Raw genomic sequence first — 12,211 nt, 5'->3', positions numbered from 1 at the left:
GCCGACACAAGTGACGAGGCTGAAACATGATGTGGGTCAGTAAAATTCTTCAGATCTTTTCTGAAGTGCCGGCGTCTGTTTGTGTGGGCTGTAACTGTCATCGACCTCACCAACCTCATGACCTTACACGGCAAGGAGCTGTAAAGATGGAAAACAAGTCAGAATTTTTTAATCGTCGCGCTTATTTGGTTTGAAACTACAGGATTGAATGAGAGGGATTTCCCTCTTAGATGTAGATATGTGATAACCTCCTCTATCCTCCTAGCTCCCTTCTGTCAACCCCATTCTGTCACTTACCTACTGTAAACACACTATGTTATCTCTCTTAAACAGAGCGCGGTGTAGCATTAAGCCAGTGTATGCTCCTTTTCAAAAACATGCATACGCTTGACAGTGAAGTCACCATACCAGGCAAAAACTGACAAATTCAGATTTAACAGAGACTTGTATTTTTGAAACAAACTTCGGATTTGTGTTTGGCCCAGTATCAGAGCATTACAAGGTGTAGAAAAAAAATTATATTCACACCTCTTGGAAAGGGACTTTGAAAGGAAAAGGAAATTTCAAGATAACACAGCAGCAAACACAGCTTTAAGCACTGTCACAATATAGTATTATATCCTTTTTGTCAGTTCCTGTCTGACCTATGCAACATAAATCCTTTGACACTATGTCTGATTTTTTGGGGGCATTTTTAGGCCTTTATTTTCACAGGACAGATAAAGCCATGAAAGGGGTGAGAGGGGAATGACATGCAGCAAAGTTCCGGAGGTCAGAGTTGAACCCGCAGTCCTGCGTCGAGGAGTACACCTCTTTATACGTGCGCCTGCTCTTCCAACTGAGCTAACCTGGCCACAACATCTGATTTTATTTTTATTTTTTTTAAGCGCAGATGATACAAATTCACGTCTTGTATTTCTTTGAGGACGTGTATACCAAAGGCCAAGCCATGTCATAATACTGTATTCTGTGAAACACATACAGTACTTATCACTATTACCATTACAGGTCACAGCTGCACTGCACTCAAATACACTGTGGTTTTAAGCCATCTATACACTCTGCATAACAGATTGTCTTATTTTCAGTAGGGGGTAAGCCATTATTGGCTCACACTGTGTTCCACTAAATGTATTTACTCATTATCAGAAAAATAAGCAATTACAGTAGGACTGGAAATGGTAGTGCTGTGTTAACTGGAAACTGAAATTATAGTGTTTAAGGTACCCATGTGCTAAGATGAGACAGTGTTTTCTCATTTTAGACTTTGGCTATAAAAGGTTGTTTTTTTTTTATCTGACCTTAGAATTAATCCATCATTTTTTGAGATTATTTTAATTTGTGTAAAAATGTTATTCCTGTATCACTGTGAAACACTTATGACTGCTAGTCAACTCTTGTGCTGCCTTCTTCTTTCTGGACCCTCCATTCATTTCATCCAGACTTCAGCAGACATAAAAGTTAACAATATCTTCCTCTTTAGAGCGAGTCACCAAAGGGCCAGTGGAAATGTCATCTCCGGTTCAAAAAAAAAGAGAGAGTGGAAAACACACTTGCATAGACACACAGAGATGCACTCAAGAAAAGGAAATATGCAACTGAATTACAATGGGCAAATACTAAGGAGTTTTACCTAATTGGAGCCATATTTTTTAAATAACCAAGCTTTTAAAAACAGACATTGTTTAAGAGCTGTCAGTAACTGTGGGTGAGTAGAAGAACAGACATGATGCCTTCTCTCCCCAAAGCACCACCCCCTAAGGATTGACTGGACAACCTTTGAACATATGCCTAGACAGACTAATGGCAGGAAGGTACGCAAGCTAAATGTACTTATACATTTGGGTTCTGACACAAAAAATTGAATCAAACAAGGTACTGTTTGCTTAAAGTTAAAATTATTACAGTTATGGAATTTTGTAGTAAACAACCTCACTAATGACTCACTTGACTGAAAATAACATCTGGGGAGTCTTGTCCTCAGTACAGGCCAACTTTGTGTTTAGGACTTGGACATGTGCAGATGTTTTCCTCAAAAAGTTAAAGTTGAAAGACTGAATTTCTCCATTTCATTACTGATTTGGCATTCTGAATTGTGTCAGTACAATTGGTAGAGGTCTTATTTCCTTGTGACAGCATCCTGCATGATGGCAGCAAGATTTTCCATGCAATTCATCGTAGAGCTAGAGCAAAACATCAGCATGAGTGTAGCAAACATATTTGCATGCAGACCTGAAAACAAATTATGGTCAACTATAAAATCCTCCCATGTAGACCAGTTCCTTGTGTAGTGTGTCAGTCATTGACCACACTCATTTAAACAGTTTGGCTCATCAGCTCTAATTACATGTTGTGCATACCATGAATCTTTTTGTTTCCTTCACCCCCAGTTTTCTTTCCCTTTCAGTGGGTATTTGCCTTACTGATATTGGAAGTGCTCGAGTTGAATAGTAACGAACAAAAAACAACTTCCTCATATAATTTAAAGCAGGAAGTGGCACTTGTGGATTGTAGGAAACTGAATTTCTTTAGTTTTTAAAAGGCTTCTCAAGGAGACAATGAAGCCTTTGTTTCTGGCGTTTGCACGTTCAAGTTTCAATGAATATTAAATGCAGAGTTGGATGTGATGTGCCTGATGGGATTTTAATGAAAGGCTGAGAGGGGAATGTTGAGTTACGTGTAAGTCTAGAGTGGAAAGGGGATTATCGGTTACACAAAGAAAGAAAATTGTATCTGATCGAAGAGGAACACTTTGTGTTGGTTTTTCAGTTAAAGGAAGTTGGTTTGGTGCTTCAGGATAATGGTTATTGATAGCCGTCAACTAAATATTTACATGTTGCATACTTTTTTGAAATATTACCATGATGTATTCATTTTCTATGAAGGCTAAGGCAAGATGAAAATGCTGCCTCGAAGTAGTTTTTTGGTTGTCTGGTCTCCACTGAGCTATGCTCATGTTCAAGATTAAAAAAAAGAAATTCTGCTCCATTGTGCTATAATGTTTTACAAGAAATCTGTTCAGTGTCCAGTTGTCTCACTTTAAGACTTTTGTTTATCACTTTTGTCCTGTCTAAAAAAATTCAATGGGTACAACTAAGAGATTTGTTGTCATAGGCTTTGTGCGGTCTTTCAGAAGCTTATCCACACACAATAATTACATGACTTACTTTTTTTGCCTTACTGTGCACTGGTTCTGTACGTTACGTTTTTTTAAGGAATATGGATGAAAAATAGCCCCTGGGGAACTAAAATAAATGAGTGATTTAGTGATGTACTTCCAGGTTAGGGGACTTACGAGAAACAGATTTAAAGCAACACTAAAGCACTTATCACGCTTTGGTCCCCCTACATGTTGGAAGCAGAATTGTCCTTTACTGCTGTCATAATGTCTCATTCGAACCCCAGACCCGCTACCCATCTGGCAAACTTGCGTAATGTAATGGACAATTCCACTTCCAACCTGTAGGGTGCCCGAGCGGGAAAAGTGCTTTATGGTGTTTTTCCATTACATGGAACCTGCTCAACTCGCCTTGACTCAACTTGCCTTTTTTGGTTTTCCATTATGAAAAAAGGCCCTGGTACGTGCTAACGGGTACTTTTTTAGTACCTCCTCCGTCAGGGTACCAAGCGAACTGAGGCGATACCAAAAGGTGACGTAAAATTAAATTTGTCTCTTGGCTGTGGCACATGTCGAGAGTCAAAAACAACACACCTTCGACGTTGTGTGTGTGTGTGTGTGTGTGTGTGTGTGTGTGTGTGTGTGTGTGTGTGTGTGTGTCTCTGTGTGTGTGTGTGTGTCTCGTGTGTGTGTGTGTGTGTGTGTGTGTGTGTGTGTGGTGTGTTTGTGTGTGTGTGTGTGTGTGTGTGTCTGTGTGTGTGTGTGTGTGTGTGTCTCTGTGTGTGTGTGTGTGTGCTCTGTGTGTGTGTGTCGCGTTTGGTCACAAAAGTTTCCTGCGGCGTGGCTATAACAACCAGCCACGCTCGCCTCATGCATGAGGTGGGACTAAACAAACTGCAATGGAAAAGGGAGGATAGGGCACTGCGGCCAAGCAAAGTAAAGCAGGTTCCATGTAATGGAAAAACGCCATTAGTGTTGCTTTAAAGAATTGTTAAAATTGATGCAGCAGAGGCGGACTACAATTCCCATAGTGCAGCTTAATTACATTTTTCATTATATCCTCTCTACCTGGTAAATGTCCATTTCTTCTACCAACGTTGGTACTGCAGGCTTTCTGTTTGAAAAAAAAACTGATGTCTCCAAGCTAAAGCTGATGACATCATATAAGTTATTTTCTCAGACCTGACAAAGCTCCCTTCGGAGCCACAGAAAACATCATACCTCTTCTTTCATAAGCTGAGCAGTACTCCTTGTCACCAGTTAACTGGCATTCATGTGTAAAATTGGTGGAGTACCCCTTTCAGCAAATCTGTTTTAGTGTTTAGTGCGAATGTAAATGCTGTGGTCTGGTCTGCTGGAAAGCCCTCAGTTACAAACAGGAAACCACCATAATGCAGATAAAACACACAACAGAAACTCATTTTTCATAGTTACTGTATGAGTGAAATACAAGCACTTTTCACCGATAAGACACCAATGGTCTTGTCTTTCAGCACTATACACTGCAGAAAATGAGTTAACAATCCTGTGTCATCTTCAGAAATGTAGTAAGGTATAAATGCCAATAACAAAACTTGAAACAGCCCCCATTCAACTATAAGTGCCCTCAATTATAGATAAAGGAGTCCTCTCTTTGATGGGATCTATCCATTCATGCAAAGAAAAGCCCTGAACTTATCACGAGACCAAAACAAATCCTCTGCCTACAGTGGTTTGTCTATTGTAAGCAAGCTTCACACATAATATCTTTCTGCAGTTTAATAAAGTTGTCTTCATTTGGAGACTTTGAATTGATGAAGGGGGAGAGCAGCAGGTGGCCAAATATTTGATGTTTTCTCATTGAAGGGTCAGTTTAGGTGTATTGATGCACACGTCTGCACAGATCTGATTAACCATATTCATTTGAATGAACTGTGCACCCCACTGACTTTTTTTTGGCATCAGTTAAATGAAACGCTGCTCTTTGAAGGAATTTTATTCCAGTCGTTCTATTTTGATGCACGCGTTGGGTCTCTCTTATAAGAACAGTTTGGATTCAATGGCCAAGGCCACTGAGTTGTCATCTGAGTCATACTGTACGCCTGTAATGAGTTTACTCATCCAGTTCGCCCTGACAAAGGTTATCAACAATTTCTTTGTGGAACATCTTAATGCTTGAATGCAGATCTGATTCATGTTGTGGATTTAAATGGCAGAACAGTCACTCTGATAGATGAGGCACATAAATAATAAGATGATTGTGAATGGCCAACTGATCCTTAGCCCTGAGAATGAAATATTGAGAAAGTAGCTTTGATGAAGATGAAAGCGCTAAGTTGAATTATTCAAGCAAGAGAAGTAGGGTAAGGAAATATATAAATATCGTGATAAAAGGCTAGATATTGTCTTAGGATTTTGGATATCATAATATCATAAATATGGCATAAGTGTTGTCTTTTCCTGGTCTTACAGGTTGCGTTACAGTAAAGTGATGTAATTGTCTAAACTTATACTTTTATTTCCAATACCCACAAAATCAACAATATATTATATTTTAAAACGCACCATTGTCAACCCCTAAAATATCCTTACAATATTCACATGGAAGTATTTGGTCAAGAATATCGTGACATCAGATTTTTCTCCTCCATATCCCCCAGCCTTAAAGAGAATTGGATATCAAAGCAACCAGCTGGTTGTCAGGCTGGTTGAGGTTTTCGACTGTCTTGGCGCTGCCAATTTGTTCTTCCAGTTACTGTTGCTTGTGTTCATGTGTGTCTCTCATTTGCCAGTTCTTGTTACTACGGTTTTTGTATTTGCCTCTGCTACACTGTGACTGTTTGTCTATTTGTAGAGAGCAGCCATGCGAGCCAGCAGATGGCCCAGTGGGCTGGCATTGTCATGGTGCCCAGGAGGAGGCAGTTTGGCTGCAGACCTGGAGTGTGAAATTAGAGCTAATCTGCATTATGTCAGACAAGAAACTACTGATGCAATCAGGGCTTAATGTAATATAAGTTCAGTGCAGGGGTTAGCCAAATGACACTATGAAAACATTTGCAAACACAATCTCACAGGCTAAAGATAAATTGATCAAAATATCTCAGGATTATTGTATCCCTTTCCAAGATGCTGCATTCCTGTCTCAGGTTTCTTGATGACAGCGATGCAGCTCTAAATCAATTTGAGTCCACCGTGAACAGGAGGTTCACGTTACAGCATGGATTGAACTGTACTAAAATAATGTCCTAGCATGAAGGGAAATTGCCTCTTTGGCTTTTAAAGCTATTGTGCAAATACTAAATATTGTATGCTAGTCATGTATTGACTGATGATAGGCACAGGTGGGATAGATTTTTTGTAGTTTTTTCTCCCCAAGATTTCAGCAATGGATTTGTTGAGTTTAAGCCAAGCCACGTGTGGTATCACAGCACAGTTCATCAGTCAACCAGTAGACTGTTGGTGGTGTGGTACCCTTCCTCACGGCCCACAATTGTAGCTTGGAGGAGAAGAAAAAAGTATTGAGTTCAGAGATATTCAGCTGGCTCAGCAATACTCCCAAGGTGAAATTGTTCACTAACATCACACATGTTAGTGCACATGTGTGATGTGTGAAGTAGAAAAGACTGATCATACACTCTGATTCAATCACATTGTTTAATTAAGAAGTGGCTGCACTGAATCCTTTAAGATATCAACTTTCAACCTCAGTGTGTAAACGTGTGTTCCTGTTTCCTGTGAGACCAGTCCCAGTTGTGCCCTTAAATTAAAAAAGCCCCCACAGTGCCACAAGGACTGCACAAAGTGGTTATTACAGTAGCAACACTTTTCCTAGGACACAGTCACAGAGAGCCAAAGTAGTTTTTTTTTCTTGTGGAAAGTCTGTACTTCATAGTTGCAGTAAAAGCTAGGAAATTGATACTCTTAGTAAGATTGCATGCCTCTCAAACCCTTCCTCTGTCTGCTGCACCTCCATCTTACACTTTTTGACTTATCTTAAGGCCCATTAAAGCAAAATTGACTAGAAAAGTTAGCTTTCAGGAAATGTTCCACTGTGCTGCATTTATATTCTTATCACCAATGTTGCAAAAACAAGTGTCAATGTCAGACAGACGTATCAAAAGCACAAAGCGTTTATGTTCCACAGCAAAAGTTTGCAGATGTTATTGCCTTGAACTCTCACTTCTCTGTTGTTTGAGAAAAATAATCAACCCAAAACAGAGCCTGAACTGTTACAGCTACAGTTTAGCATGTCTGTGTATAGTCAGGATGGCTCCACTCAGCTTCAGGTATTATGTGTCTGTGGTTTGTAGTGTCTGTGACTGCAAGCCTCACACAGACAATACCACAAGTTTCTGTCACGGCACAGGAAATGTTGTCTCCTCCTACATTAAGAAGTGTGAGCTTGTGCTGCTTCAAGCACATACCAGCACGTTTGGCAGAGTTGCAGTGCCTTGGCAATCAGTCTTTGTCTTCTACATAACAATTGATCCTCCTTAATTTGAGGTAAGCTATTATTTGTAGTTGCAATTTTATCCCAACAAGGTCTGTTCATTTTGTCTTCCTAATTCTTTTAGGGTTATGGAATTCACCTCTTATTGACAGATGCTCTGTTTCACTGTGGTTACACCATTTATTTCTGAAAATTCAGAATTTCTTTTGTGGGCTGTGCTGCTAACATGAGGTAGAAATGTATGCAACATTAAGGAGCAGATGTGTGCCTGTTCCCATATGATTTACTGGTTAGTTTTATGGTTGAGTGTATGCACTGGAGCAAGAAAGACCACTGGGAATGGAAAACAATAAATCTTTATTAAACAGTTATGGGATAGTTTATCTTGTTATTTTATGTGTGCATGCACATTTGCACGTCTCCCTGCTCGCACAAGAGTTTTTGGCAGACTAGAGATTATCAACTTTCAATGGTTTCTTGTACAAAGGCGGGTGCTCATACATGTGAATTTTAAGTCTGGTGTATCCTGTTTCACACAGGAAACTAACTGCTCAGATCAGTTTATTCTATGGTCCTCACACTGAGCTTGGTGTACCCTGTTGTTTATGTGATTTCACCTGCATTTGTGTACGGGGTCATGCAGTTGCTTTTTTTGCAATTCACACTTTTTTATTTATTTATACAGTTACGTTTTTAAATCACTGCATACATTTTTATTACCACTGCTTAAAAAGCATGCTTTATGCTTGCATATTCAGTATAAATCAATACATACATTTACATCTCTTTCATTTCTCTTTCCTCTTTAATCCCTTGCATCCCTCAGGGTCAGAGGTCAGTCTGAGCCACAGCAACATGTCGGAGTCCACCAAGCCCCACCACCCCAACCCACAAGGTAAGGGGGAGAAGACTCATGGCAGTGACTTCAGCTACGTGGGCATTGATGCCATCCTGGAGCAGATGAGGAGGAAGGCCATGAAGCAGGGCTTCGAGCTCAACATTATGGTTGTGGGTGAGTCTGAAATTTACACATTTATTTCAAAACATACCAAAAACAGTCCCAAAGTTTCACTTTTCTCCTGTAATTTGAGTCCATGCAGAAAATATAGACACTCCAAACACTCATGGTCAGGATTTTTACTCACAGGTTTTCTTGCTCTTTCCAATTTGGTGGGGTCCGCAATGTCGAATCTTCAGAAAGTATTCAGTCCCCTTGACTTGCCTTTGTAGTATTATTTTATGAAGTTAACCCTAACCTTGTCTCCCACAAGTTATGTTCAATATGCAGAAAAATTGCAATATTCCTTCCCTTAATTCAACCTGAACTCACATAATTCCGTAAAATGAACACAGCCCCTTAACTCAAAATCTGTGGCAGTTTCACAGAATTGCCGAAGATTCCGGGATTGGCCCACGGAAGAATTCCGTGAAATAAACACAGCCCCTTAAGTCAAGGTTGTGGGTGGGCTTACGGTTCGGTGACATGTGGGAAGAACAGTACGGATGGGTTTAGGAAAAGTAGAAAGCGACTTTAGGAAACATTACGCGTGGGACACAACCCCTGGTCTCCTGGGTGAAAGTCCTTTTGTTTGACCCATCCACCACCCCAACAAACCTATTTACGCAGATTTTCGGACTTTAATACAACTCGCTTCCATAGTGCTACGTCATCTTCTCGTTGACTTTACATTGCCATTGTTTTACGTGGTGGCCACACAGACTTTTCACACATTCCACGACACCACCACGTAATGCGGTGTTAACAGTTCGTGATCATTGTGAGACCAGGCTTCTTAATTATGCTTTAGTTGCCGTGATTAAGTATTGTGGAGGAGAATGAAACCGTGGGAAACGTGCTAATGCTAAATAAAAGCATATAAAAATATATTTTGTATGAGAAAAGGTGGTAGATAGCAAGTAGGAGTGTGTAATTTCCCATCCAGCGTGACCTTGATTATGCCTTTGTGTTAGTTAGATACAAGTCCTAAAGTCTAAACTGACACAGATGTAGCTGAGAAGACTTGAGGTTGTAAATGCTTCCAAATATTTACAACAGTTATTGACTTCGTACTGAATTCAGCAAAAAAGATCAGATGGTAAGCATTTAAAACATTTTCAATGCAGGCAACAGCTACAGAACAAAGCGCATAAAACAGGATGTCATACACAGCATGCTTAGTTTGCAAATTATCTGACCTTTTTCTTTTGCTTCAGTTATCATTCAACTTTTTCTTGACTGCATCTTTTGATGCAATCTAAATAATACATATTACTCAACAAGAATAAAATGAAATGCCTCAGCTACATCCCGCCTTGGTGTTTGTGTGGATCATATTTCCATGGTGGTAGTTAAATAATCTGATTTTGTGCCCTGCAGGACAGTGTTTCGTGTTTACAGCTAGAAATGGCACAACTCCAAGGAGAACTAATAGTGTTCATCAAAAAAGACTTGTTGATTTATAATTCTAGGGGAATAAAGTGAAAGTGCAAGCATTTTAGTGAGAGTGGCAATGACTAAGTGAATTTTCTATCTAAGTTATACACGCATTAACTGCAAATTTCTACATAACGGCAACATGTATCCACTTGTATTGCTCTCACACCTCGAGGATAAATGAAACGTGTTGTGAAATTATTCTGTCACACTATGAAAACCCGAGCAGGATACAAAATAGTTTACAGAATGATGAGTTTAAACCTGCGTGTATTGATGTTTGATTGCCAAAGGGAGCTATTATACAATGCTATAACTACGTATCAAGTTTATCTGGGTAATGCGTTGGCAGATAGTGGCCTAACTCCTCGTTGGAGTTATATTTCTCACTGTAAAGGCCAGCATTAACCTGCCTTTTGTGCCTGAAAAAAGGCTCAAAAGGCAAGCAATCCCTTTAGGTAATCAGATGTTTACACTCTTCAGACACCAGGATTCATGAGATTGTAGAAGTATGGTGTTCACCCTTTTTACATTGCAACAGTATGCAATATTTAAGATACCCATTTTTTGCTGTAGGTTTGATGAGCTTTCTTTACCTGAACTTTGTTAGATTCTTCCTTGCCCATGTAAATGAGTTTTAAGAAGAATGCCAGGAGATATAAAGAAATATAAAAACTAGAGCATCTTCTATTTTTCTATTAAAGTTTCTAACAGAAACTTTGGCCAACAAGGTTGTTGCTTGTGTGTTGAGTGTGAAAGGTTAGAGAAGCTGTGGTCCTGGCTGTGTCCATTGGGGTCTCCTATGAGATGCATTTGCTTAATCCTTGCCCTCAGCCAGCTGACCTTTTGATTTCCACCATGCAGATAGGGAAGCCAAGGTGTGTCAGTGAGAGAGAAAATGTGTAAGTGTGGGTGAATGCATGAAGCTGACTGAATGTAGAGTGTGTGAAAGGGCAAGTGTGTAACACAGAGAGAGAGAGAGTGGTGAAAAAGGCCGCCCTGGGTGTAAAGAGGGCCTGACAGTTTGGCAATGCTCCACACGCCACCGTGGATGCCCATATGTGCTGTGAACAGAGGGGGCAGAGAAATATGGAGGGAAATGAAACAGGCCAGAGACAGAAGTACTAAAGTTAAATTAACAATTATATTACCAATATGTTTTCTATCCATCTTTTCCAAGGACCTCATAAACAAGAAATGTCATGAATGTATAAAGTAATACTGTAAAATGAACATACTCAATTCTCAAAAAAACTTCAAGTTACTCTTTGTCTTGTATTTTGAAAGCACAGTTTTCTATAAATGGTAGATTTTATTGGGGTCACACAGTAGATAAAAATGAAATCGGTCATGATTTGATTTACAAAGATGATTTGTCACAGAGGTAGTCAGTGTGCACAGTCTAAAAGTGTTTATTAGAAATGCTATATTGTTCATCCCCTGGTGGTACGAGCACAGTAGAACGGCAATCAATTACCAAATTAGCTTGTGTAGATTACTTTGGAGGCACTGAGCAGCACGGCAGGGAGTGTGTGAGCTGGGCAACGGGTGGTGATCTTTTGTTTGGTTTTGGTTCTTGCAGCTCAGGACAGCTGACATATAACGGAGTTCTCTACTGTTCTTTGTGTGTCTAAGTAGCTCTGATGAAGAAGGTGTGTGTGTGTGTGTGCGTGCGTGCGTGTGCGTGTGTGTGTGCGTGTGCGTGCGTGTGTGCGTGCTCCACAGCTTGCGTGTCTGACCTTGCAACTGTCCTGCTATGCTTATGGTCTAATGACATACACACGCACTTTACAATCCATATATTAGAGATGGTGTCATGTGCGTATTCAGTCTCACTGTTTTTGTGAGAAAAAAGCCTTTAAGAAACTCTTGTGTAAGGGTTAAATGAGGCTCTTGTCCTTGTGACTGTCAGTTTCTCTAACTGTGATTTCCTGATCAGGGCAAAGCGGCCTGGGAAAGTCCACTCTGATGAACACCCTGTTCAAATCCAAAGTGAGCCGTAAGTCGGTGCAGCCGAACCCAGAGGAGAGGATCCCCAAGACTATTGAGATCAAATCCATCAGTCACGGTTGGCCAATGTTCATGTGTTTTAGCCTACAGCCAAAATATTTAACAATGTGTTTCTTGCTCTTTCATACTACTGATTTGTTACTTTCTGTGTAGTGGGGCTCGAAAGTTCGGGCACCCCAAGTAACAATTTGTATTAATGTGCATAAAGAAGCCAAGAAAA

At 40.1% G+C, this 12,211-nt stretch overlaps 1 protein-coding gene across 9 annotated transcripts in view; it reads left to right on the top strand.

Moving 5' to 3' along the window:
• The window catches only part of septin9b (septin 9b), a 79,708-nt gene that overhangs the window by 48,688 nt on the left and 18,809 nt on the right, over positions 1 to 12,211 (top strand). For 7 of the 9 annotated variants that reach the window (XM_032500247.1, XM_032500258.1, XM_032500228.1 and 4 more), the window contains 2 exons: positions 8,374 to 8,559; positions 11,921 to 12,049. In XM_032500247.1, coding sequence (XP_032356138.1) covers positions 8,374 to 8,559; positions 11,921 to 12,049 — 315 coding nt within the window. Of the gene's footprint in view, positions 1 to 5,860; positions 6,038 to 7,467; positions 7,601 to 8,373; positions 8,560 to 11,920; positions 12,050 to 12,211 lie in introns of those variants that run through there. The other 2 variants (XM_032500292.1, XM_032500283.1) reach the window with 2 other exon arrangements.

The sequence above is a fragment of the Etheostoma spectabile genome, chromosome 2, assembly GCF_008692095.1.
Source record: "Etheostoma spectabile isolate EspeVRDwgs_2016 chromosome 2, UIUC_Espe_1.0, whole genome shotgun sequence".
Classification (NCBI taxonomy): domain Eukaryota; kingdom Metazoa; phylum Chordata; class Actinopteri; order Perciformes; family Percidae; genus Etheostoma; species Etheostoma spectabile.
This window is presented reverse-complemented; position numbering and strand designations above follow the sequence as displayed.